Here is a 27,241-nt window from a genome sequence, read left to right on the forward strand (position 1 = left end):
TGACCTGCCTGAGCTAATGTCTGTCTGTGGTAATTGAGTGAACCTTAATAAAGGGGAACATTTGGCCCTGTGTGTCCTGCTGCGTCATGTGTCTTCATGTGGGCCTGTGTGGAGCCTCACTGTGGGCTGTGGGGCTTGGAGGTAGGGTGGGTCAAGTGGGTCTGTGGTCTGTCATTCCCTGGGGCCAAAAGTTACACACCTCTGTGTGATTCCTTCTGAGGCAGCCTTGAGTCGGCCTCCTGCCTGTTAGAAGGAGTTCTGAGTTGCCTGAGGAGGAATTAGAAGGCTGGATTAATGGGTGAGGGGTGGTTTGGTCCAGATGGTCGCTGCAGGCAAGGGCAAGGGTAGAACACAGAGGGCCCCCACCTCAGTTCTCACTGATGGAGACTGGCAGCAGATTCAGCAGCCTCAACAAACACAGGGCTTGTGGGGGTCTCGATGCTGGAGAATGAAGAAGGCAGCGAAGTGTACCCAATATGTTTTCTCCTGCTGCTTTCCTTTTGCCGATGCTGTGCCCTCCATTTGTATTGCTGTGCTGACACTTTATCTAAGCTTCTGGTCATCCTTCAAGATTCAGCTTGAGTGACTCCTCTGAGAGGGCTCCCTGCCTCTCGTTGTTTGGTCCCTCTGCTTCCTCATGGAGGATCTTATTCTGTAATTTCCTGTCCCCCTGCCAGTCTGAAGAGCAGGGAGGAGTCTGATTTAGCTCCGTATCCTGTGCATTAAAACATAGGAGAGGCTCGGCAAATGTTCAGTATAAAGTGTCCCAATGATGTGCAGTGTGTACATGTGGGATGAGGGTGTGGGGTGAGGAGGTGAGACAATTAGGCTAGACCCAGAAGAGGGCACCAACACTAAGAACGGCAACCGGGTTGTTCGCGGCAGGACTCTCCCGAGTGGACTACAACTACCAGGAGGCAGATACATAGACTACAGCTCCCAGAAGGCTGCGCGACATGTAGGCAGCCGGGCGCCCTCGTGAGACTACGTGCTAGGCGGAAACAGGAAGGGGCGGCTGAGATATCGCGATATTTGGGGCTGCCCGAGACGCGCCAGGCGTGGGTGAGGAGGCTAGGGTCCTTGGAGGCTGTGTCCTCGCGGCCCGGCGGTAGGGAGGCCCTGGGAGCTTCGCCGACTGTCGGTCCGCGACTGTTTATGCGTGACCTCACTTTGGCCCGCGCGCGCGCGTGTGTATGTGTGTGAAGGTTGTGGGTCCGCGGGGGTGTGTGACCTCAGTTTCCTATCTGTGCCCGTGAAGCTCAGCTCGCCACTGTGGGTTGGCGGCCGTGTCTGTGTGGGGACTGTCGCGCCTTTGGGACTGTACTTACCTGTCTGCCGGCGCATTTGGGACCTCTTCCTGGCTCGAGTCTGGAGTGGGGGATTTGTATCTGTGTGTTCCCACCCCTGCTTTGTGCTGCACTGCGATTGTTCAGTGCTTTTTAAACTAGTTTAAAAGGTGGCCCCGTCAGTTCCCCTTATTTAAAAAATCGGTAAAATAGAAAAGGGAAAGCCTTGGTATGTTGGAATTATATCCTCTAGATCCGCCTAAAAGTGCTGATGGTTTTTAAAAATTAGAATGAGGCTAAATTTTACCAGAGAAAAACTTTCTCCTGTCCTTTAGAGGCCTGTACCAGGCGATAAGCGGGAGAGATTGCTATAGTTGGAGAATTGGTGAATGTTTTGGGAGTAGGGTGTTTTCCCCACGTCTCTCGCAGTGGCTGTAACTACCTTGCTAGTAGCCAGTGTGTGTGCATGTGTGTGTGTGTGTGAATATGATACTTAGTTAATATTTTAAACTATATATAAATACATAATATATATTATATACAATATATATAATACAAATATGTATAATATATGTATATATCCCCAACATGTGGGCTTGAGGAGGAGTGCCTAAATTGGATTGCAGAAGCTGCAGAGTCAAGCATGCCTGCCTCTAGTGAGAGAGAAGAGCAGTTCTAGCAGAATGCTAAGGCCTTGAGCTCTCTCCTGAGTTCCTTGCCTTACCTTGGGGACAGGGATTTAAAGTACCCTGTGGCCTTTTAATGTCTTTGGATTTGGGGGCAGGGTGACATTTTGGGGAGCTAGAAGTTGCTCATTATTAGGAGGGCAGAATAGAGTGTGTTGACTGGTGGGAGATAGGGCCAGAGCAAAAGCCTGGGGCCAGGAGTGAGGGGCTTTAACGTTACGCTAAAGATTATAAGCTCTTAATGGATCCTGGATCCCTGTTCCCCCAACCCTCCATGTTTGGTTCTGCTTTGTCCTAGGTCCCAGCCCCTCACTGTTCCTGTGTTGGGCAGTGTTTGTACTGTCTGGCCCTTTTTTAGCCCTGGTTCTGTGTGGCTCCACACATGCCCCTATTGTGACTGGCAGGTATTCCTGAAACCTTAACTCTGCCCTAATTAAACTCATCAGAGGAGGTTTACACATCGCAAGCTTGCCACAAGCAAGCTCTGGCTCTGCCTTTTTTTTTTTTTTTTTTTTTTTTTTTTTTTTGAGAGCGCACGCGCATGAGCAGACGGGAGGGACAGAGGGAGAGAATCTTAAGCAGTTTACGCTCAGCGTGTAGCAGGACTTGACGTGGAGCTCGATCTCACGGCCCTGAGATCGTGACCTGAGCCAAAACCAAGAGTCCCACACTTAACCTACTGAGCCACCCAGGCGCCACTGTCTGGTCCTGTCTTTATAAGGGGTAGAGAACCTGCCATTTTTCTGGCTGTGACTTACCTGCATGACTGGTGTCCTGGGAGCTTGAGGCTCAGTAATCATAGCCTTCAGCCCTTATAACCTCTCTGCATGCTAACTCTTTCTGCTGCTCAAGAGTTCCTATGAGTCCAGCAAAGCCCAGAAAAATCAGGCACTATCTACAGCACCTTGGCTGTGCAAGTAGGTGGTTCTAACAGGAGTGGGCTAGAGTAACAGACTTACTGGTTTGGGATTTGATCTTTTTTAACGTAAACATAAAGAACTGCCAGCTATCACACTTCACAAGACTGTTAGGTTGAACCAGTTTGACCTTGCTTTCAGATGTTTGTTAAATTAACCACTTTCTGTTACTCAAGTACCTATGTCCCCAACACCCAACCCACACTCACTTTTCTCTAAAGGTAGGTAGGCTTTGGTCCTTAGCAAGTCCTGCTCAGCAGGCTAAGTTGTAAATCTTGGGCTGTATCACCTACTGTGGGGAAGTAATTGAAATTCCCAACATGGCTTCATGCCCTAGGTTGTTGTTGTTTTGTTTTTTTTTTTAAATTTATTTATTTAATAGAGCGCATGAACAGGGGTAGGAGCAGAGGGAGAGGATGAGAGAGAATCCTCAAGCAGCCTCCCTGCTGAGTGTGGAGCCCGACTCGGGGTTTGATCCCAGGACCCTGAGATCATGCCCTGAGCTGAAATCAAGAGTTGGCCGCTTAGCCGAGCCACCCAGGCGCCCCGTGCCCTCAGTTTAACTGATTGCTTTCAGTAACCAGTTCCTTAGGAATGATATCAGCTTGAATGTAGAGGAGATTTAGGGGCTGCAGAGATGAAGTTCAGCCTCTGGTTTGGCAGGAATCTCCCTGTCCTGGCACCAGTTAGCTGGGGTGGGACAGGGTCAGGGTTTGAGCTCTGGCAGGTAGGTTTCCCTGGAGAATCAAGAATATGCCTCCCTCACCTACTGAGGGTGCTAATCAGCATGCTGATCTGGGAAGGGGCTGGCTTATAGACTCTCTAGATCCTGCCAGTTGCTAACAGGGCTCCCCAAGCCCTGGAGTAGACTCATTTCTGCTCTGGGCAAGCATGGCCCTAGCTGAGGCCCTGATGTAGAGCAGAGACTGAAACGGAGCTGGCAAACGGAACTTTGGGGGAGTCTTGCTCTAGGGAACTGGTCTGTGCTTAACTCCTGCTGATTAATTCCTGGGTCTGGGCATCTAGGAGTGGGATAATAGATCCAAATAGGATCCTCAGCTCATGTGGGTGTGTGCCTGAGTCTTGAAGGCAAATACTGGGCAAAGAGGCCCTCGGAAACCAAGGAGCCTCTGGAGTGAAGAGGAAGCCCCTATGGGTGTGCAGCCACAGATTTAGCCACTGGGTGATTCACAGATAACTTCCTCCTTGGGGTTTGCCTTGGTTTCCCCTCCCACTGCTGATTCTGCCCATTTCGAGTGCATCTTCCAGGACTCTTGTTTTTTGTTGTTTTTTTTTTTAAAGATTTTATTTATTTATTTGAGAGAGAGAGTGAGAGAGAGCACATGAGAAGGGGGAGGGTCAGAGGGAGAAGCAGACTCCCTGCTGAGCAGGGAGCCCGATGTAGGACTCGATCCAGGGACTCCAGGGTCATGACCTGAGCCGAAGGCAGTCGCTTAACCAACTGAGGCACCCAGGCGCCCCTTCCAGGACTCTTGTACAGAGAGCTCTTACTGGTGTCTTTCATACATTGACTCAGAAGTTTCTACTGGAAGGAGCTTCAGAGATCACCTGGTCCTACCTCTGTATTTTTCAGATGAAGAGACAGGTCCAGGGAGAGAAGTACCCTGGTCCAGGGTCACACACGAGCTCAGGAAAACAACCATGGACAGGGCCCAGGGCTCCTGATGCACCAGCCAGGCTTCTGTGCCAGTGTCCTGTGCCCCACACCTCACTCTGCTTCAGAAGGTACAATTTATTATTCCTCCAGCAGAGGTTCAGGGCCCACCAGGTGCCTGGCTCTTGGTGATCAGACCTGGTCCCACATTCAGGGAGCTTGCTGGTGGCAGTGGTGGTGGTGGGGAGGTGGAGAGGGAGAGGCAAGGAAACAGGAACAGTGGAATCACTTATTACCAGACAGGTGCATCCCAGAGAAGGGCCCATCTCAAATGATTTCAGGTGTGACTCTTCTCAACTCATCTATAGATTCCCCAAAGACAGTGGCATGTCTTGCACAATTCCTTTGCCCAGTGCTAGATGTCATTGGCTCTCAGTGATTGTTGCTGATGGAATGGGTACGTTTTGCTGACCCAGCTTGCAGAGTGTAGGTTTTGGTGTGTCCGTCAGCTATATTATCTTGGGCACTCACTCCTAGCGACATCTGAGGGCCAGAGGAAGAAACCAAGCATCTGGTCCCATGGGGGTGTCCAACATCCCCTTTAATGCTTGTTTCTTCCTGGGCTTAGATTTGCAGAGTGGTGTCCAGTTTGATCTAAAGGGACGGTGACAGAGAGGCAAATGTCTCCACTCCCTGGATCACCCAAGTCCTCCTGTTGCCTAGGGTTTACCACCTCTCAGGCGCCCCTGAACCCGTGCCATCCTGCTACTCCCTTCAGTCAGTCCAGCCTCCTCCCATCTCCACCTCCAGGGTCCTGTCCACATTTGGCACCAGGACTGTCTTTCTAAAATGAAAACTCACCTTGGCCCTCACTGCTCTTGACACTGCCCTTGACCTGATTGCAGCCTTACCTCCTGCCACCCCCTACCTCCCATCACCCTTTAGCCTCACTCCTAAGCTGCTCCTTGTTCCCCAAACCTGCCACCCTCCTTAGGCCTCTTCACCTTTGTGGGATTATTCCTTCTTGCATGGTTATTTCCTTCTTTCTCTGGGAAGCATACTGGTCCTTCAGGACTCAAGCTGAATGTCCTTGTTTGGGTCTCTGACTTCCTCAGACAGTTACTCCTGGGCAGCCAAAGCCCCCAGTGCAGACCTTCCTCACAGCACTGGGCCATATTACATGGTACCTGACCTTCTCATCAAATCGTGTGCCCCCAGCCGCTGGGACTGCTCACCCCTCAGTAACCTGAGTATCTGGCCCAGGGTACTCAAGACAGTCTGGTCGAACATATGAATGAAGTGGGTGCCCCTTATTCTGCTTTTTGATTTTAAGTCCTGACAGAGCTTTGTGGAGGCCGTCCTGGCAGGCTCCCGGGATTCGAAGCCATTAGACCCCACATGGAATCCAGTGCCTCAAGTCCGGCTGCTGCACCCTTGGTGAAGAGACAGTTCCATGTTCTCGTGGGTGTCACTGGGAGTGTTGCAGCCCTGAAGTTGCCTCTTCTGGTGTCTAGGCTTTTGGACATTCCTGGTGTGAGTATGCTTATTAGACAGCGTAGCAGTCTGATGGTGGAGAGCTGCTGCTTCTGGGGCCGGCCCATTTTTATGCAGTGCCTGGGGTTTTTTGTTAATGGTGTTTGTGGAAGCCCTCTGTGTGCATTAGTGTGTAGGGGAGGCAGGAGACAGTTCAGTATAACGGGAACTAGATGAGAGGGTGTGGACAGTGTGAGGGGAGACTGGGAAAGGAACACTTTGCTGAATAGAGGGTTTGGGTTCCCATATACTGATCCTGGTTCCCTGAGGTGCTGGTGTGGGAGGAGGGCTGGCTGGAGAAATGCAGCACAGTTGCGGTGTCCCCTTGCTGCCTTGGGCACCCCACCCCCATTTCATCTTGAACACTGCGCCTCTGTTCTCTCCCCTTGTTAGACACCTGTCTGTCCAGATGCACTGGAACGTCAGGGGTACCCCATTGCCTGCGGCTCTGGTTTCAAACTGCTCCTTCAGGTGTTCAGAGATGCCCAGGGGCCTCCACAGTGTATACATCAAAATGTACCCCCATTTTGATCAATTTTATATATTTATATATATTTTTATATAGTAGGGTCCTGGGGCAGATTCTTTTTCGGGAAAAGTTCAAGGCTTTAAACAGTGTGAAATCCAGCAGGTACTGATCTCATTTCCTTGTCTGGTCTCTAAGGTCTGTTGAACTCCCACTGCCTACACTCCACCCTAATGGCCTTTGCTTTGGCCTGGCCCCTGCCAGGCTATGCTGCCCTCCTATTCCTCTGCCTCTCTAAATTCTGCACAAACACTTTACAAGAAAGCCTTCCTGGCCTGCTTCAGCCCATGTGGCATTGCTCCCTTCCTTTTAAAACTCATTTGATGAGGGGCACCTGGCTGGCTCAGTTGGTAGAGCATGCGACTCTTGATCTCCAGGTTGTGAGTTCGAGCCCCACATTGGGCATAGAATTTACTTAAATAAAATACCTTAAAAAAAAAAACAACAAAATAAAACTCATTTGATGTATTATTATTTTTTAAAGATTTTATTTATTTATTTCAGAGAGAGAGAGAGCACAGAGGGAGAAGCAGGCTCCCCACTGAGCAGAGAGCCTGATGTGGGACTTGATCCCAGGACCCTGAGATCATGACCTGAGCTGAAAGCAGTTGCTTAACTGACTGAGCCACCCAGGTGCCCTCATTTGATGTATTAAAGAAAAACCTGAGATGGGCAGTAAAGTGGTAAAAACATGTTTTTTTAAGAAAAACTACCACAATAAGGGAAAAGAGACCTCAGCAGAGAACTGGGCTTGATTCCAAATACAACAGGGAAAAGTGGGGGTTTATAGGCAAGGAGCAGGTGGAGGGCAGTGGATGGAAAATTACTAAGAGGAAATACCAGGACTAGGGGGGCTTCTGGCTAAACTGTCCTGACAGGATTCTTAGTGCAGGCAGGCCAAGGTGATCAGTCATCACATGGGGGTTGTTGAGGGATGAGGAGCCTGATGAGATATCCAGGCTGATCAGATATCGAGAGTGGGGGATTCTGGCTAAACCCATTTAACAGGAACTTAAGGACTAGGCCCCAGGATAGGCTTAGTCAAAAAAGTGGCGCAGAGGAGCCAGAGGAGAGTTTGGTCTGGGAGAGAATCTTGACCAAGGTGTGGGGAATCTTAGGTTGTCTTTGACATTGCTCATGTTGCACATTACTTTTGTTGGGTGCGCCACTGGGCCCCAGGCTGTGCTTTTTCCCTGTATCTACGTGGTACCTTTCGCAGTGGCACAGGTACATGTACCCAGTGTGTCCAACAGGGGGCAGTGCTCACTTGCAGATGACTGTGTCAGGACTGAAGGCAGGGATGAGAAATCTTTTTTTTCCCCTTACTTTCCACAAACTTTCTACCCGGAAAGTCACCCCCTCACCCGACCCCTTGTGCTGGGACAAGCAGTGAAGCAGGCAGCCAGAGATGCCAGCCAGGCTAGAAGGGGGAAGGGAGGTGAGTCTCGTGGCTGCTGGGCACTGGTGCTGCTGGGCAGTACCACCTGTGGCCTGCCCCACCCATGGCCTGCCCCACCTGTGGCCTGCCCCCTCTCCCCCATAGGCCCAGAACCGTTGGTAGGAGCTGGCTCGCTAGACCTGTGAGGGCAGGAAGCCTGGAGGCCTGGAGGCCTGGAAGGGGTTGTTACAGCAGTGACAGCCTCTGCCCCTCGGGAGGCAGGGAGCCATGCAGTTCCCTTTTCCCATAGCCCCAGAGCAAGTGGATTTCCGGACTGGGGGAGAGGGGGCAGGGCGTCCTATCCCAGGAAACAGATGGGCAGCCTCAGAGCTGGGGGAAATGGCAACTCCCCTGCTTCCTGCCGTCCCGTGCAGCCAGCATTTACAGGGGTGTGAGGAAAGGGTTGCGTGAAGTAGGGAGGCTCTCCAGCCCACCCCAGGCCCTGGCCCTCTGACAGGGACAGGCCTTGTCTGGAACAGGAACTTGGTTCTCTCGCTGGCTGGAGCCCAGCTGAAAGTTAGGCAGCCAGAAGGGCACTGACCTAGGAGGGAGGACTTGGAGCCTGCCTTTCTCATTTAAAATAAAGGGGATTACAACCACCCATCCCCTCAGGCTCTTGTCAAGGCTTGGGGAGGGGACACCAATGAAAGTTTGTCCTGTGCCAGGAGCTGTGCTTAGCTGCTTAACAATGTTTGTTTCCTGTCCTTCACCCTCTCCTTTCCCCTTGTCATGTCCTTTGGGCCAGCCACGTGGTGGGGTTGTTGGGGTTGGCGAGATAGCCCATGTGGGAAGAGCTGTGGGATCCACAGTCCAGCTGCTCCCGTGGAGGGGCCCGCTGCCCTCTCACTTCTTGGCCAGCTCATCCCGCAGGTAGAACGGCTCTCCAAGGAGCCTGGGTTCCCTTGGTGGAGTCCTTGTGAGACAACCAGAGGGGGACCCTTGCTTGGCCCGATGCCGTGGCCTCCCCACACTCCCTGATGGTACTGATCTCCCCATTGCCCTCTTTCTGCGTCACCCCCAGGAGCAGTCTGTCCCTTGGAACTGTCCTTCTCAGCTGCTTGCCTACATCATGGATTCACATGCTCAGGGCTTTCCTGAGCTCCCGAGGCATTTCTAGATTTTGGCCAGCAGACAAGCAGCTGAAGCGTGGGCTGCAGGGAGCTGGGTGATTCTACAGATCTGGCTCATAACTGCAGGTGTACCTCATTTTATTGTGCTTTGCAGATACTGAGTTTTCTTACAAATTGAGGATTTGTGCCAACTCTGCATTGAGCAAGTCTATCGGTGCCATTTTTCCAACAGCCTTTGCTCACTTTGTGTCACCTTTTGGTAATTCTCATAATATTTCAAACTTTTTGATTATTGTGTTTGTTATGGAGACCTATGATCAGCAATTACAACTTGCTGAAGGTTCAGATGATGGTTAGCCTTTTTTTTAGCAATAAACTACTTTATTTATTAAAGATTTATTTTTATTTATTTTGGGGAGGGAGGGGCAGAGGGAGAGAGTCTCAAGACCATGGGGCTGGATCTCACAACCCTGAGATCACGACCAAGAGTTGGATGCTCAACTGACTGCACCACCCAGGTGCCCCACAATAAACCACTTTTAATTGGGGTATTGTTAGAAGTGGGGGAGGGAGAGTAAGGTATCCTCCAGCCTGAGAAGGCACTTTGAGACTGAGAAATGAGCCACTCCATTCCATTACAGAGACTTATGCAGGGGGACTTGCCGATGAGTGGGAGGGCAGGCAGGTTGGGGGGGTGAGGGTCGAGGCGCTGCGCAGCTATGCTCTGCCAAGTCTGCACCTCAATCTACAGCTTTTATAGACTGAGGCATTGTGATGAGGTCAACGAGTCGTTCTCTAACGTGGTGCCGTCTGTGTACCTCCTTAGGGAAGGTCAGAACAACCCTTCTCACATTCTGGTCAGGGCAGACATTAACCACCACAAGGCCTGAACATGCAGTCTGGAGGGAGGTCATTGCTCGGGCACGAACAAGATGGAGAGTCCGGTATGGGGTCAGTGTTGTTTGCACTCCTCCAGGTACGCGTGTTGCTTTTTTTAGACATAATACTATTGCACACCTAAGAGACTACAGTATGGCGTAAACGTGACTTTTATATGTGCTGGGAAACCAAAAAACTTACTTGGGTAGTTTTATTGTGATATTTGCTTTATTGCAGTGTTCTGGAACCAAACTCGCTATGTCCCAAGGTAGGCCTCTATTCCTGACTCACAAGTGGGTCCAGGCATCCCAGGAGAGCCACTGGCTAGAGCCAGACCAGGGAGACTGTGGAGGGGTGCAGGAGAGGGGTGGATTTGGCCTCATGACTCACACACCAGCAGTCAGGCAGAGTGCCACTGCCAAGAATCCTGGGATACTTTCTGTGGTTGGGGGGAGTTGGTTAGTGGGGGCCGGCTGTACCTCAAGAGAGGCAGCCAAGCCTAGAGGATTTCTCATGCAGGGATTCTGGGCAGCTCAGGTCTTCTTTATGGCCTCGGTCTTCTTAGCCCTGCAATGAAGAGGGGGGGCAGCAGGTACTAGAATGATCTGTCTTCAAGGCCTCTTCTGGCACTAGTGGTCAAAGATTCTAGAGATAAGGGCATAAAGGAATAGGACCCAAAGGCAGCTTGAGAGAAGGTCCTGGGATGCGGGAGCTTCCGGGTGTTTGCAGTTCCACAATTGTCATGTAATTGGGTGGAAGTTCTGTCTGAGCACCCCCTCACTTGGATGGAGGAGACATACGGCTCTCTAGCTTTTGCCGGGCAGGCGTCAGCAGGGCTGCAGCCAGAGGGGCATTTCGAAAGGTGGAGAAAGTCTCCCATTTGGAGAGCTGGCAGGACAAGGTTAAGTTTCCATTCTTTTCTTTTCTTTCAGATTTTATTTATTTATTTGACAGAGAGAGACAGCCAAAGAGGGAACACAAGCAGGGGGAGTGGGAGAGGGAGAAGCAGGCCTCCTGTGGAGCAGGGAGCCCGATGCGGGGCTCGATCCCAGGACCCTGGGATCATGACCCGAGGCGAAGGCAGATGGCTAACGACTGAGCCACCCAGGCACCCCATTTTCTGTCTTTAAAAAGATTTTATTTATTTGAGAGAGAGTGAGCGAGAGAGGAGCGAGCACAAGCTGGGGGAGGGAGGACCAGAGGGAGAGGGAGAAACAGACGCCCCGCGGAGCAGGGAGCCTGATGTGGGCCTTGATCCCAGGATCCTGGGATCATGACCTGAGCCGAAGGTAGATGCTTAACAGACTGAGCCACCCAGGCACCCCAAGGGTTAAGTTTCTAGAATGCCTGTCAGGACATTGACTACTGTCAAGGGTGGGGGAAAGATGGTCCCACTCTCATGCAATATGAAGTAAATTCTGCTTCTCTGGAGGACCATTTGGCAATGTCTGGAGAGACAAAGTGTTCATAGCCCTTATTCACCTGTAGGATTGAATCCTGTAGGGTATAGAGATTCACTGTATGTACAAGAATGTTCATTAAAGCATTGTTTATCATTTCAAAACAAAACCAAAACTGGAAACAAAACGTCCAAGGATAAAGAGTGCTCTGGTGCAGTTTGGGTCCAGCCTCGAGATGGATAAAGGCCGCGGTTCAGAAGAATGGCTGGATCTCCATGTTGATGTGGGACAGTCCTCAAGATGTAGATGAAATGAGCCTGGTACAGGAGTGGGCAAACGGGCCCACAGGCCAAATCTGGTCTCGTTACCTCTTTTTGTATGGTCTGTGAGCTAAAAATGGTTATTACATTTTTAAGTGGTTGCAAAATTAAAAACAATATTTTGAGACACATAAAATTATGTGAAAATTCAAATTTCTGTGTCCATAACATTTTATTGGAACACAGCCACACGATCATCTAAGTATTGCCCATGACTGCAGTCTCGCTACAACAGAGTTGAGTAGTTGTGACAAAACTGAAAACAGTATCAGGCCCTTTAGAGAAAAAGTTTGCTGACCGCTGGTATATTGTATGGTTCCTTTTATATGTTCACATATCTGAGCCTGCAAATTTTCCTCTGGAGGTAGTCACCTTTGTGCAGAAATGGGGGCAGGAAGGGAGGCTTGCATTTTGTATCATTCTGTTCAATCTTCATTTTTTAACCTCTGTATATTTATTTTTAAAGTCAGTGGGACTCTTGGTGGGAAAATTATGGAACATTCTTTGCAACTTTATGCTTTTTTTTTTAATGCTCGCTGAGAAAAGGAAGCGGGAGAAACGAGGCCTGGTTTGAGGTTTTCCTTTCTTTCGGCGGATGGGGGGGCGGGGGCGGCACTACCTGCCTGCCCTATGGTCCTGTTGTGGAAACTGGTCTGTCCAGCTGTACCACTCTGAGGCATTTATTTAGGTTTCTGCTGGTTTGGCCGGCCCCTTCCGCCCTGGCCAGTTCCTCCAGGGAGTGAGTGCTGTGGTCTCCCTTTCAGGTTCCTTCCTTGAGAGTTTTCTCTAGCTGGGGAAGGGCACAGAGGGACTGGCAGCTCAGTCCTGCTTGAATGGCAGGAAGGGCTGTTGAGACCAGAACACCAGCTCCCCCAGGAGGCCCACTGGGAGGCTGATGGAGAATGGCTTTCCCCAGAGAGCCTGGTGGGAAAGGGCAAGAGGGCTGGGATGGCATAGTGAGCTGGATGGGCCCCTGAAGGCCATGTGGTTTAAATGGCTCATGGCTCAGAGGAGGAAACCAGGACCAGAGAGGAAGAGGGATTTGCCCAAGACCTGCCCCCCCCCCCATCCCCCAGCCAGTGAGCTGGCAGAACTGGTGCTTGGGGCCAGGTTTCTTGACTCCTGTCAGCAAGTGAACTTGAGGAGCTCAGATCTTGAGCATAGGCATTCTCTGCTCAAGCTAACCATGGCTGTGAGGATGAGAATTCCCAGGACATTGTGGACTCTTACCTGGTCTGCCTTGCTTCATGGTCAAGGTCATATATACCGCACCTACTTGTTAGACTGAGTCTTTGCTGAGGGCAGAGCTCGTATCTTACCAGCTGCGGCCCCCATGTATATGTAGGCTCAGTAAATGTTTGACAAGTCAAGATACCGGGCACCTGGGTGGCTCAGTCAGTTAAGCATCTGCCTTCGGCTAAGGTCATGGTCTCTGGGTCCTGGAATCGAGCCCCATGTGGGGCTCTCTGCTCAGTGGGGAGTCTGCTCTCCCCTTCCCTTTGTCCACCCCTGCCCTCACCTTTGCTCTTTCTCAAATAAATAAAATCTTTTTTAAAAAAGTCAAGATATCATTATGAGCTGGAACATTATGAGTTGGGACAGCCACCCAGCCAACCGGAACACCCTCAGGGATTTGTTAATGAGGCCACCTCCTCCACAGCTCCCCACCCTATGTGCTGACTGCCCTGGGCACCAAGAGTACTTTTTCCTAGAGTATACCCACCACCCCCACGCTCAGATTCGTGTCAGCTTATTGGCTGGTTCCCAGGCTTTGGGCACAACCAGTGTCAACACTGGTCAGCTTAGTGTCAGGGGCCTCTGCTGGATGTGCTAGCCCAGAGGCCCGAGCCACCAAAGCGCTGGGTTCCTTGCTCTGTGGCAGCGTAAGGCATGGCAGGTGTTCCTCCTTAGACTCCTCAGCAGCCTCCTGTGAAGCTATCATCGCCTGCCCTACTAGGAACACCTGCTCTTTTCGGGCCACTCAGCTGGGGGTTCTGGCTGGGTCTCTCCTTTACTTGTATATGCCAGAGCTGTGCTATCTAATACAGTAGCCACTAGCCACATTTGAATTTAAATTACTAAAATTAAGCCAAAACTTCAGTCCCTCAGTCACACTAGCCACACCTCAAGGGTTCAGTAGCAGGCTACTGAACGGCACAGGTGTGACATGTTTCTGTCACTGGAGAGCTCTGTTGGATGGTCCTGTAGAGAACTGGTTCTTACCTCGGGCAGTTTTGCCTCCCTGGGGACACTGGACTATGTTTGGGGACCTTTTTGGTTGTCAAACTTGGGCAGGGGGTGCTATTGGCTCCTGGTGATAGTAAGTAGAGGCCAGAGATAGGATGGGAGGGGGAAATGCAGGCCATGGGATTTATCTCATCCTATGGCTGTGAAAGTGCTTCTCCCCAAGTCCCTTTGGTAGTCTGCCCCAGAGGCAGCCTGGGCCAGACTAGGCCTAAAAGTAGACGTGGAGGTATCACTCCCAAATCTGTTTCCATTTCCCCCTCCCTGACTCTCCAGGAACCCCAGATGGGATTGCTAATGTACCTTCCGTAGAGAAAAGGAAACTAGACTTGCCAACTGGTTTCAGGAAGGAACCTCTATAAATGCCAGGCAAAATGCAGACAGCTTATATAATAAAGTCTGGCCAAGCACAGAGAAGTTCAGGTTTTGTTTTGTTTTAAGATTTTATTTATTTGACAGACACACAGTGAGAGAGGGAATACAAGCAGGGACAGTGGGAGAGGGAGAAGGAGGCTTCCCGCGGAGCAAGGAGCCCAATGTGGGGCTCAATCCCAGGACCCTGGGACCATGACCTGAGCCGAAGGCAGATGCTTAACAACTGAGCCACCCAGGTGCCCCGAGAAGTTCAGGTTTTAAATATTAGATATAAAAACTCTTGGCAGGGGCCTCACCAGGGGACCAAGCTCTGGCTGCTTTTCAGGAACTCTCCAGTGTGTGGGAGATTGTTTTAATCCTAGCTCTGCTTCTACCAGGACCCATGAGGGGTATAAGAAAGCCAAGGTGGGTTCCTGTCCTTAAGAGTTTTCTGCCCTGCCAGGGCTTCTTGACATTTGCTAGGGGAAAGGTCAGGGTGAATGAGTGAATAGTCTGAGTTATTTAGTATCTCAGAAGGTAACACAACATGTCCTTTTTTTTTTGTTTCCTTTTTTTTTTTTTTTTTAAGTGTGCAGACCTAGGGCCTAGTCCTTGGCTCCCAGGACATTTGGCAGAGTGAATGAAAATGAAAGAACAAAGCCCATAGGGCTGATGAATTAGATCAAGTGACATCCCTCTAAAACCAGAAAAACGGGCTTGGGCCTGCTGGACAGCATGAGGGTCAAGGAGAGGTAGCTGCTTCAGTGGGGTCAGGGGACGGGCATCAGGAAGGACTGGTTCATTACATACTCTTCACATTACTCTTGTGGTAAAGATATTGGCCCCAGGAAGCTCCCTAACAATGACTGTATAACCTGGGAGGATAGCCAGAGAAGGATGGACTTCGAGACTGGGGGAGGAGCTCAGAGGGAAGAGTTCAAGCAGGGGCCCAGGGTGGGAGGCTCACCTGGATCCCTGGTTTGAACTCCCTAGGAGCCAGGGGAGGCTCAGGCCAAGAGCTGAGAGGGAGAAGGGAGCCCCAGAACAGGGCCATTACCAAACTGGGAATGTTTCTGACTAGCCCTAGGCACAGTCCTTCCTTATGAGAACTGACAGGCGGTTTGGGAGTTAGGGAAAGTAGGGGAACTAGATCTTCAGGAAGTAGCTTTCTAGATTTCAGAATAGAGGATGAACTGGGATGTTCTCTTTTATTTTTTTCTGCCCCTACCCTGAACTAGGATATTCTTTTTTTTTTTTTTTAAGATTTTATTTATCTATTTGATAGAGCACAAGCAGGGGGAGCAGGAGGGAGAGGGAGAAGCAGGCTCCCTGCTGAGCAAGCGGAGCTCAATCCCAGGACCCTGAGGTCATGACCTAAGCCGAAGGCAGACGCTTAACCAACTGAGCCACCCAGTCACCCCTGAACTGGGATATTCTTACGTGGCACATTGTTCAGGGTGGCTGGGAAGCTCTTAGAGATGAAAGACAGTGATCCCCATGAGGAAAAGAAGGCAGTATCCAGAAACCGGTATGTCTACCTGGGAAGCTCTCTGTTGAAGGAGATTGGAAAACAGTTAAATGGAAAGGAGAACATGTAACCAAAGACGGAGGTAAGAGCGTGGCCCAGAGGCCACCAGAATGAACTGAACCTTGCCCTGAAACTCAGGACGACCAACAGGGCTGTTACATATATTTGGGAGAGGAACGGGGAAACGGCCTGGTCTTGGAGGCCAATGGTATAATATTAGGAGGGAACAGAAAGAAACCAGAGAGACTCTTGTGTCCCATTTTGTTTCCATCTTTTGAGCTTGAAAAAGCAGGACAAATGGTGATAGAAGGGACTTGAACCCAAGTTGGGTGATTCATCTCCTGGGCAAATTTCTTTCTTTTTTTTTTTTTTTAAGATTTTATTTATTTATTTGACAGAGAGACACAGTGAGAGAGGAAATACAAGCAGGGGGAGTGGGAGAGGGAGAAGCAGGCTTCCCGCTGAGCAGGGAACCCGATGCGGGGCTCGACCCCCGGATCCCGGGATCATGACCCAAGCTGAAGGCAGACGCCTAACGACTGAGCCACCCAGGTGCCCCTCCTGGGCAAATTTCTGTCTGTCTGGCTGCCTACAGGATGGGTGGGAAACAGCAGAGGGCCTGGGGGCTAGAGATGACTAATGTCTGTTTATCAAAAAGGCAAATTACCATAGACGAGGTCTGCAAACACTTAGAAAAGCTCTCAGAAAGTGGTTGTCTCTGGGGCTTGATCAGGCTCATTGGGAACAAGGCCTAATAATTTCAGTTTATTTTTTTGGACCTCAAAGTACTTCTGGATTGAGGTGAGGCCTTTAATAGAGTCTTAGGACATCCCCCTGGACCACCTGACAGTGATGTCAGCACTGTTTTTATAAACAGTGAAAGATCCCACTTTGAAAGGACTTGTTCTTGATTCCTTCCCACCTCCCACCCCCACCCCATGGACCTTAGGGAAGAGCTCTGCTCTTGACCTTGTTCTGTTTATGATTTGGTTCCTGTCTCGGGGTGGGGGTAGCGGGCTCCTGATGGTGTGCTGGCTAAGAGCAGGACTGAGATCTGAGGAACTCTCTGTGGGCCACCTCTGGAAAGTAGAATTTACCAGGGAAGTGTGACAGACTGCATTTGGGACCAGAAAAGTAGCTGTGCAGGTACAGGCTGGGGTTTGCGGCTTAGCAGCAACATGGTGAGAAGAACTCTCTTGAGCTTGCTGATTGCAAACCACATATATGTCAGCAGGAGGATGTGGCTTCCAGAAGAGGTGCTGTGGGCTCAGGCTCCACAGACAGACACTCAGTGGGTGCCAGGGACTTGATGCTCCGGGTCCCCTGAGCCTGACCCAATGACAGCGGGCAGGCAGAAGAGATGCCTCCTGTCTCTGAGTTCTTCAGTTCTGGGAGATTCCATTCCATTTCTTTCATGATTTTTCTCACCTCCATTTTTCTGCTTTCTGCAACTCAGGCAGATTTTGGACCTCTTGAATTGATCTTCTGATTTTCTCATCTATTTTTCTAACATTATCCATCTTTTTTATCTTTGTCTTCTTTTTTCTGCAAGATTTCTTCTACACTTATTCTGAGTTTTTTATTTCACTGTTTATAATTTTGATGTCCAAGAGTTCTTTTTTATTCCCCGAATGTTCATAAAAAAACATGAGCATCTTATCTAGTCTGCTAATGCTTCCTTCTACTTTCATTTTCCAGAAATGTGTGGACATGTCTTACCTGCTGGTTTCTGGGGTTGGTTGGTTTGTTTTTGTTTTCACTTTATTTGATTTTTTGGTCCTCTTCTCTCTGTTCTTGGTTCATATCATTAAAAAAAAAAAACCCTTTTGGGGCGCCTGGGTGGCTCAGTCGTTAAGCGTCTGCCTTTGGCTCAGGTCATGATTCCAGGGTCCTGGGATTATTTGGGGGGGCAGCAGAGTTTGAATGTACCTTATTTAACTGAAAGTTTATTCTTTTAACATTTATATGTCCTTTTTTTTTCTTTTTAAAAAAGGTTTATTTATTTATTAGAGAGAGTGTGAGCGGGGGGAGGGGCAGAGGCAGAGGGAGAAGCAGGCTACCCACTGAGCAGGGAGCCTGATGTGGGGCTCGATCCCAGGACCCCAAGATCATGACCTGAGCCAAAGGCAGACGCTTAACTGACTCAGCCACCCAGGCGCTCCATCTTTTTTTTTTGTTAATGTTTTATTTTTAAGTAATCTTTACACCCAACTTGGGGCTTGAACTCACAACCCCCAAGATCAAGAGTCACAGGCTCCACCAACTGACCAGCCAGGTGCCCCGATATATCCTTTTGTTTTAAAAGTGTCTTTTCAGACACATTTTGATGTGATAGAGGGCTTTAAAAATCCAGTATGAGAGTCTGAATTTTGATCAGGGAATTTAGCTCATTATCTATTACTCTAATTACTGTTATGTTAGGACTTAACTTCTGCTGTCTTACTCAATGCTTTCTACTTGTCATGTGTCTTCTCTGCTTTTTTTCCCTTTCCGATCCTTTATTGTGTAGCTTGAGTTTTCTGCTGGTTTGAAAGTGACCTATTCTTCTGGTTAGCTCTAACTTACCGTTCCCCTGTCTTACCTTGCCACTGTCTTGTATCTTGAGAGTCTTGGCACTGTCCTGTCTTCCTCTGCTCTCTCCCTGCCTGTGCTGGTCCCGGGTGGGCTCCAGGCCTCGGTGCCGTGGAGAGAAGGTGGCCCTGTTCCTCCGCCATCTTGTTCAGAGCTGCCCTGGAGGGAGCACCAGTACTCAGTGGGAGTTTGGTTTAAATGACCTTTAAAAAGGTCACTGAGGTCTTGCGCGAGTTCTGGGGATGGTAGATTCTAAGGGAGAGTGAGGGAGAGTGGACATGTCTGAGAGCTCTCCAGTAGAGCTAGAAATAGCAGATTTCTGAAGTACCGAATTTTGCTTCTCTGAGATGTCTGCTTCCTGGTCCCAGCTTTGCTCTTACGTGCGTAATGCTGTCACTGCCGCAGGATAGGCAGGAAACAGATGAGGAGGGGGGCCTCAGTGAGACGATAGGGAGGGATGGGGCTTCTGTGAGTTGGCATGGGCACGCTCTATCCCAAGAGGCAGCTGTGACGCAACACCACCATTATCAAGTAGGAATGTGGGCCCCAGAGTGCCAGAGCTTTTAGTTTTTCAAGAGAAGCCAAGAAATTGGATTTTCTATGTGAAATCTCCCAATCTGTATATATTGGCTCAAGAATGTTTATAACCTCATGCAGACCAAGTAGCATGTCTGCAGGCTGGATCTGGCCTACATGCCACACGGGATTCCTGTTGTAGCCAGTTGATGATTCTGTCCTTGTCACCCTTGACTCTTCTGTCTCCTGGATAAATGTCCCCTAGAGATGTGATTTTCTACACCCTTCCCTCCCAGCCACTTCTTTGGAGCTCGTTTACTCTGCCAGTGTATTGGTTTATCACCTCATTTTACGAAGGATGGCAGCTGGGTCTAGTGCTGTCCACACAACTAACCGTACCCTTGTTTGCATTATGAATTACTTGTGAATGAGGAGTGTGAAGGTAAACTTCATTCTTGCCCCACGAGTGTAGGGTACACAGGTTTTTTTTTTTCCTGGAGTCTGTCTGCAACCAGAGCCCACGAGGCCTTGTTCCTAGAAGTACGAGAAAGGACTCTGCCTTGTTTTCTCGCTGGGGCATGGATGCAGCCACCGCGTGCCAGGCCCCAGCTCCCCAGTACCTTGGCCTGCAGAGGGCAGGGTTGCGGTGTGGATTAGAGCTCTTTGGGGTGGCTCCTCTTACCCTGCATTCCTTCCTGTCTGCCTCTGCCTCTCAGCCCCAGTGGCAGGAGCCTGCAGCTTTATATGCACTGGGCAGTTGGTGACTCATTCCTCAACAACCCCTCAGATAGGGAAGTGAAACGGTCACATCTGGTGGGGCCTGACCTTTGGGTGACATCGGAAGTAGCTATGCAAACATGGGGCTCACTGCCGAGGAGGGAGAAGTCTTTTCCACAGCCAGGCTGTGAAGAAGGCACTTGCCTGGCCTGGCCCTGTGCGGCCTCCAGGCCGGTGGCTCTGGTAACAGTTTCCTTTCCCTCTCCCTCTCCACCTCCATTGTTTTCTCGGTGACAGCTGGAAGTAGCAGTGGTCACAACCGAGAGAGCCAAACATTTCTACAGCCCCCAGGACATTCCTGTCACTCTCTACAGCGACGCTGATGAATGGGAGGTCAGTGCACGGGGGCCCCAGGGCAGAGTTCCATCGTGTTTCCAACAGCAGGACAGTAGTGTCCTCCCTGCTGCCCGTGGTCCTGGAGGCCAGAGCAGACGGGCTAGGCTCAAGTCAGTGGTCAAGGCCCTCTGGGCAGAGGTGATGAGGAAAACGTGTGTAGCTTCTGGCCTGCGGGAGGCCTGAAGTCTCCTCCCACCCCAGGCAGAGCTCGGCCCTGGCCCCGTGCCTCAGGTTGAGTGTCCTTGCACTTATCTGGGCTGATGAAACCACAGAGGAGCTCCATTCCCACCACCCTTGTCCACGTGGCTCCCAGTGTCAGGGCTGTGGAGGGTGCCTCGCTTCCCACGGCCGCTGGGCTCTGCGTCTGTTCTCCCGCAGCGGGGCAAGCACCGGCCGATTCACCAGACATCGAGTGTGGGCCTCACAGGGGTGCCCTGCCAGGCATTTTGAAACATTCTCAGCCTAGAACATTTCTGGCTGGCCTGTCTTCTCCACCCCACCCCCTCCATTCTCGCCGCCCCAGAGCCCTTCCACGGGCTTGGACAACCCAAGCATCCGCCTCAAGCAGACAGGCCAGGAGTTCCGTGCCAGATGTCAGTTCTCTTGAAAACCAAACCATAAAGGGAATAGCTTGGAGAGACAAGGGGTATTTGTTTCCTCAGGCCTGGTTTCTCTCAGGCTGTCGGCTCCACAGCTGGTGCTCACCAGCTTAGCTGTGAGAGGGAACAGTAGTGGACTTGGACAGGGCTTGCTCAGGTGGTCTCCCTTGGTTTCTGACTTACGTATACCTCCCTCCGCACTGAGAGAGTAGCCAGCTTAATGACCCCGTTTCCTTCCCTCTGCCAGATGTGGAAGTGCCGATCCGACCCAGTTCTCCACATTGACCTGCGGAGGTGGGCCGACCTCATGTTGGTGGCTCCTCTCGATGCCAACACCCTGGGGAAGGTGGCCAGTGGCATATGTGACAACTTGCTTGTGAGTGACTCTACCCTCCTCCCTCCCTGGGCCTCACTCCTGGTTTGCCGAGCTGCAGACTACCTTTGTATGGGGTTCTTGCCTTGGAATTCTTTTTATGGTGGGCTGATTTGCCTGGAACACTGTCCCCCTGGACCCCCTCCCCTCCACCTGGTGTCACCTGTGTTCCGGCCAGTGGACAGATGGATGGATTCAGCTTGTGTGTGCTCTCTGAGGGTGTCCACCTCTCACCTGCCCCCCTGATGCTCAGCTCTTCTCCCTTTGTCCCTCATTCATGGGCTGCCCTTAATGTGCTCTTCTGTTGGTCTCCCTGCTCAGCCCCACTGCCTGCCCCCCTTAGCCCTGCCTTCTCCCCAGGATCTGGATATCCACATGGGCGATCTGATAAGAGTGTTTACTTCCTCATGGATCTCTTGTGCACACTTATCTCTCCTGTAGCATTGGCCACAAGGCAGAAATGTGGTTTTCCTGTGTGTTAGGGAAAGCTTAGAGAGGAAGGGAGGAGACACGGGGAGAGGTGCCAGCCGATGGCTGGTGGAGGAGAGGAACAGAAGTCCAGATGCACAAAGTGGGGATTGTCCTCGGCCTAAGGGACCTCCAGGGAGCTGTTGTCCTAAAAGGCCTTGTTTATATGATCCTCCTGGGAAGAGCTAGGTGTGTCATCTCTGTCCTCCCTCCTTCTCCATTATTACCCCACGTCCCTCACGCATTGAACGTTTCCCTAACATGAACCGAGCCCCATGCTGAGACACACAGGATACGGGGAACTCATAGTCTGGAAGGAGAGGGTTGGTTACCCACACAGGTGAGAAGGAAGTATGCTCTGGTGTGTGGTACAGTCTTCAGTGACCCCAGTTGGTCCTTTGACAGTGGACAGTGCTGGGCATATAGTAAGTGTTCAATAAATACTTACTGTATGTATGAGGTCGTTAGTCACTCTACTTTGGCAAAGAGCAAGGAGATTTTCAGAGTTTAATAGGAAGAAGAAGTAAATAATGAAGCTGGGTCAAAATGTTGGTGGGTCAGATAGGAGGTTAGTCTCCTTGCATGCTTATTGATGGGTGCGTAAGGCACTTCTTGAAGAATCTGCTAGTGATTGAATAAGAGCACAGGGTGACCAGAAGAGCGGCACATAGATGATGTAGCCAGGAGCAGGGGTGGGGGAGTACAGAGAAGGGCAAGCCTGGGGGCGGTGTTATTCAGAAGGCTTCCCAGTGAGGCTGGTGTGTGGCTGACCAGGCAGTTGGAGCAGGTGAGGCTCCAGGCCACTTTCACCCCTGTAGGCCTGAGTGGTATGTGACCTGCACCATCTCAGCAGATCTCCAGGCTTCCCACTGGCTGGCCAGCACCAGCTGATGTGATGAAGCACACTGACCTCTAGGAGGTATGCCCCAGGCTGGGCTGGCTCTCGGACGGCTCCTTTCTTCCCCTGCAAAACTCTGCTTCCCTTTTTCCTTCAAAGCTGCCCTCACTCCCTGAAATCTTCAGGGTTCCCTCCTCCTGAATTGGCTGAACTGAGGCTGTTTGCCTCAAAAGGTTTCACTTGAAGGCACAGATATTTCAAGGAATTACAAATCTCATAGTTTATTTTATTTTAGAGTGAGCAAGAGAGAGCAGGAGCGAGGGGAGGTGCAGAGGTAGAGGGAGAAGCAGACTCTCCGCTGAATGGGAGCCCAACATGGGGCTCGATCCTGGAATTCTAGGATCATGACCTGAGCCGAAGGCAGATGCTTAACCGACTGAGCCACCCAGGCGTCCCTCTCATAAAGTTTAAATTGTCATCATCCTTGCCCTATAGCTCTGTACTCATTTAAAAGATGTTTTGTCCTTTTATCCCTGAAAACGTCGCCCTGCTGCCCCCTTCCTTCAGATCTCCCTTTCCAGTGTCTAGAACTTGGGGTGCCAGAGGAGCAGCATGCTAGGTGTGAACCTGTGCACCAGGTCTCTGGGCCCTTGGCCTGGGTGAGGTGCATCACCATCTGCCCTCCGGCCCACTTGGGCCCTCGCCCCTTCTTTGTGCTAAATAGCCAAGCAGAGGGGCGCCTGGCTGGCTCAGTTGGTAGAGCATGCAACTCTTGATCTCGGAGTCGTGAGTTTGAGCCCCATGTTGGGTGTGGAGATTACTTAAAAAAAAAAAAAATAGCCAAGCAGAACCAGAAAGAGGAGTGACTTCCCTGGGTCGCCAGTCTAGCTGGGAGCTGGTCTCCTGATCTGGATCTAGGCCTTCTCTCTGCCCACGCAGCTTCCCAGGGGCAGAGCTTGAGGTACTGAACAGAGCACTGACCAAACAGATGTGACCATGGGAACTGAGGCCTCCTCTCATCCCTCCTGCTGCCAGGAGGTTCAGAGGAGCTGTGGTTTGTCTGCGAAGGGCTGAGCTGCGAGGTGAGGTGGGAAGAGCTAGAGAGGCATGGGACGCGGAGGTATTGGGTTTGTCTTCCGGTTGTTGGTGTGTTGTGCTTCGAAGACGCTTAGAAACCCCAAGCCAGCGCCCACCACACTCCACACGCTGTCAGGGGGCCGCTTCTAGGTATGTTCGTGACTCTTACAGAAGCGGCAGGTGGCACGGGGCCAAGAGGAAGTGTGACTGAAACTGTCCACTCAGCCTGGTTGCCACACTGAGAGGACTCGGTGGGAAACAGACGCTGGTGTCTGGGTCTACACAAGCAGCCAGATCCTGAGGCCACGGGCCGTCCCACTTCCTTCCCATCCCCAGGAGAGGGCAGGGGCACCGAGAGCGCCGGGCATCAGCTCGGGCCTGCTCCCGGCATTGTTTTCTGGATTGCCCCCTCTCTTCCCACACGGGCTGCACTTCAGGGATGGGGTGTGCTGACCACTGTCTCCCCAAGGGGCCCACAGCTGGGAAGGAGGTGCCAGAGCAGCCGGGGAACCTCGGTGCAGCCCCTGGCCCCGGGAGCCAGTGCTACTCTGGTGGTACCAAGAGCTCCTGTTTCGGGAGCCTGACCTTGATGCCGGGCCCTGTGTGAAGAGCTGCAAGCATTTCCAGCCTCTGTCCTCACAACCATCCGGTGAGGGGGGCTTTTGCAAAGAGGAAGCTAAGACTCCCGACATTAAATTACTCCTCCAAGTCCTCCCGGCTTGAAGCAAGAGTAGATAGCACAGTCGGGATTTGAACCCAGGTCTGTGATTTCGCAACCCGCTGGGCAGGTGGGTCTCTTTCACAGCCCCTCTGGTGTGTGACTTGGTGGGATGGGCTGGAACTCGGGAGGTAGTGAGGCTGTGTGGGACGGTGGAAGACCCCACGGGGCGGCGTGCAGGGCTTCATGCCCTGGATCATCATCTCCATGGGAGCTTGGGGAGTGCAGCTTTCCCATGTGACGCGGACAGCACCTTCTTTACAGGGTTGCAGTGAGGTGCGTGGGATACTGCAGAGGAGAGGGTTTTTGTCGTGTGGAAGGTGTTCTCATGCCAAGCTTTAGCTGGCTTCGAAGTAGAGCCGGAGTTGGGGTGGATGGGCTCCACCCGATGAGTGGTCTGGGCCTTTGCTTTGGGGGTAACTGCTCCCCTGGCTGGCTTCTGTCTGTGAGGTGTGTCCCACAGTGGAGAAGCCTTGTGCTTTGGCTCAGAGAGCGTGTTCTGCACAGGAGTGGGGGTCTGTGTGGAGGTGGCGGGGCCATTGCGCGTGTTGGGGGAGGACCCCCTGTGTGTCAGGCCCTGTGGGGAGGTGGAGAGGCTGAGGAGACACGAGACGGGGGGACACGGACAAGTCGCACCCCATCATCCCAAGCCCTCTGGCTGTGACCCAGAGGACGGTGGGTAGGATTTGGGAGCACTGGGGAGGGGTGGCAGGCAGAGCGGCAGGCACCCACTCACCCCACTGGGCCCTTCTTCACAGACCTGTGTCATCCGAGCCTGGGACTGCCGCAAGCCCCTGCTCTTCTGCCCAGCGATGAACACCGTCATGTGGGAGCATCCCATCACGGCGCAGCAGGTGGGCCAGCTCAAGGCCTTCGGCTATGTTGAGATACCTTGTGTGGCCAAGAAGTTGGTGTGTGGAGACCAAGGTGGGCATCTGGCCAGGCTCATAGGCCATCCCCACAGCCCAGAGTCACAGCAGGGCTCAGCTCCGGGGTCAGATCTGGGTCCACATCCCAGCCTGTCGTGACCTCAGGCAAAACTGTTCTCTGGGCTCGGTTTTCTCGTCTGGGAAATGGAAGTCATAATTCCTCTCAGACTTGGTAGGATTAAACGAGATAGTATATGTCAAGTGGCTGGTGTCCCTGGCAGGCAGCCCGAGTACACAGTGGTTACTGTGACTGTTCCTGGGGCCTGACCTGAGGGTGCCTTGGAAGGGACTTGATGGGTCTGGCTCTTGCAGACATGGTCCTGGCCTTCCAGGCGTTGGGCTTTGGGTGGAGCACTCGGGAGCATTGAGCAGGGTGGGTGGGGGCTGGGTGCCTGCCTCAGTCTGCAGGCCACAGCAGAACCTTGCTCCCTAGGTCTAGGGGCCATGGCCGAGGTGGGCACCATTGTGGGCAAAGTGGAAGAAATCCTCTTCCGGCACGGTGGCTCTCAGCAGAGTTGAACCCAGGATTTCTGTCATGTGTGTCCCTCTGCACTCAGCGTGTTTTCAGGCCAAGTCTATGAAGAAGGTGGATGTTGGCAAAATACGGTGAAGACTTCTGCATTTACTGGGGAGGAGTCTGTCCTGGGCTGGGGGCCTGACTTGCTTCAGGTTCAATTAGAACAAAGGCCCAGGTCCCGACTTCTTTCCAGCTAAGAGATGCCTGCTTTCCAGAACCCTCCTCCCCTTTCCCTGGGATTGGCACAGCAGGCTGCTGTACGTCCCTGTGCTCTGGGAGGGGGACTGAGGGATGACAGAGAAACCTTGATTCTCCCTGGTGCCTGGGAGCCGCTTCAGCTCCTTGGTGGGCTGCCCTGGCACCATGCAGAGTCAGAGAAGCCTGTGATTGGCAAGACGCTGAGATTCCCCGTAGACCATGCGGTGAGACCGGGGGGTAATGCGGAATAAAGAAGAGTGACCTGTAGGAGTCCGTGTCCTTCCTTTACCTCTGTCTGTGGTCTCAGAGATCAGGGGCATTGCTTGGTGTGGCTGGTGAAGGGTCGGGGCTGACAACTGACTGGCGTGTCTTCCTGCCAATCTCATGTGGTGGTTAAGACAGACCCTAGTTCAAATCCCACCTCTGCCATGTGCTAGCAGTGGGACCATGGCTCAGGGCTCTCAGCCTTTCTGACTCTTGCTTTCCTCATCTGGATGATCCTACCTTCATGGAGTTGTTGAGAGAATGAAATGAGGTTATGTGTGCCAGGTACCTGCCTCCCTGCCTCTTACATAGTAATAAATGTCAACTAAAGGGAAGTTAAAGCTAGATATGTATTCATACCAGTGAGCTTTGCTAACATTTACTGAAATAGACCCTCTCATTTTGGGAAAAGTAAAATCCCCAGCCCTAAGCTGACGTGGCCTTTATGCAAATGACAGGCACACAGCCAGCAGGGTTGGAACCTAGGCCCCTTGCTTCCTGATGTCCTCATCAGCTTTGCTGCACCTGAGACCGGGACCTGAGTGTCTGTGCCTCCCCTCCGACCCCACCCAACGGCACACAGGAATTCAGAAAGTAGACTCCAGAGAGACACGTGTTCTGCCCTAGAAAACCCCACCACCCTGCCTTTGACCTAATTGCTGTTTGGCGGCTGCAGTGGTGAGGGGCTTGTGGGCCTGTTTGGAGCTGAGGTTGGGGCTGGCTTCCTGCCTTCCAGGCCAGGGGTGTGTGGGCACTCCCCGCATGCCCTTGGACCGCTGAGGGTAGAGGTTACCATTGAGGGGCACCAGTGAGCCTGCTGGCTGGGACCACGGCTTCCAGGCCTCCAAGAGCCTTTCTTTCTACAGCACTTGACTTAATCAAGTGACCCTTTGGGATACAGTTGCCTTAGGGCAATAAAGGAAATCTACTTCAAATGGTAGCATCACAGACCAACCTCTGACAGGTTTGAGGGTTGGGGGATGGGGAGGGCCTGGATCATTGAAATCCAGAGACAATCCCAAAGTTGTACTTACATGGTTTCCAACGTCCCTCCTTGTGTCCGCATTGCCCTTTCTTTCCCTCAGCAACCTGCTAATGAGTAGTGAGGCTCTCCAATTTTAATAGAAACTGCTACCATTTACTGAGTGCTTACTGTATGCAAGACCTTGTGCTGGGCACTTTAGGAAAGACAGCTGCCCAGACCTGCTACACAATGCTGGTTCTCGAAGGCCACAGGAGCAGAGAGGTTGATAGGACTCTACCC

General features: G+C 51.7%; 1 protein-coding gene across 6 annotated transcripts; it reads left to right on the plus strand.

The window, feature by feature from the left end:
* Nucleotides 1-1,046: 1,046 nt before the first annotated feature.
* Nucleotides 1,047-25,968, plus strand: PPCDC (phosphopantothenoylcysteine decarboxylase). 6 transcript variants are annotated; one of them, XM_021693943.1, is made up of 6 exons: nucleotides 1,047-1,062; nucleotides 5,838-6,037; nucleotides 19,898-19,993; nucleotides 20,843-20,971; nucleotides 24,828-24,996; nucleotides 25,432-25,968. In XM_021693943.1, the coding sequence occupies exons 2-6, from the start codon at nucleotides 5,903-5,905 to the stop codon at nucleotides 25,515-25,517; spliced, it is 615 nt and encodes a 204-aa protein (XP_021549618.1). In that variant the 5' UTR covers nucleotides 1,047-1,062; nucleotides 5,838-5,902; the 3' UTR covers nucleotides 25,518-25,968. The 6 variants fall into 6 exon arrangements, with proteins under 6 accessions (XP_021549618.1, XP_021549619.1, XP_021549616.1 ...); XM_021693944.1 differs by lacking the exon at nucleotides 5,838-6,037 and having other exon boundaries at nucleotides 1,049-1,062; XM_021693941.1 differs by lacking the exon at nucleotides 1,047-1,062 and having other exon boundaries at nucleotides 5,758-6,037.
* The last annotated feature ends 1,273 nt before the right edge of the window (nucleotides 25,969-27,241 follow it).

This window comes from Neomonachus schauinslandi, chromosome 9 (genome assembly GCF_002201575.2).
Source record: "Neomonachus schauinslandi chromosome 9, ASM220157v2, whole genome shotgun sequence".
Classification (NCBI taxonomy): domain Eukaryota; kingdom Metazoa; phylum Chordata; class Mammalia; order Carnivora; family Phocidae; genus Neomonachus; species Neomonachus schauinslandi.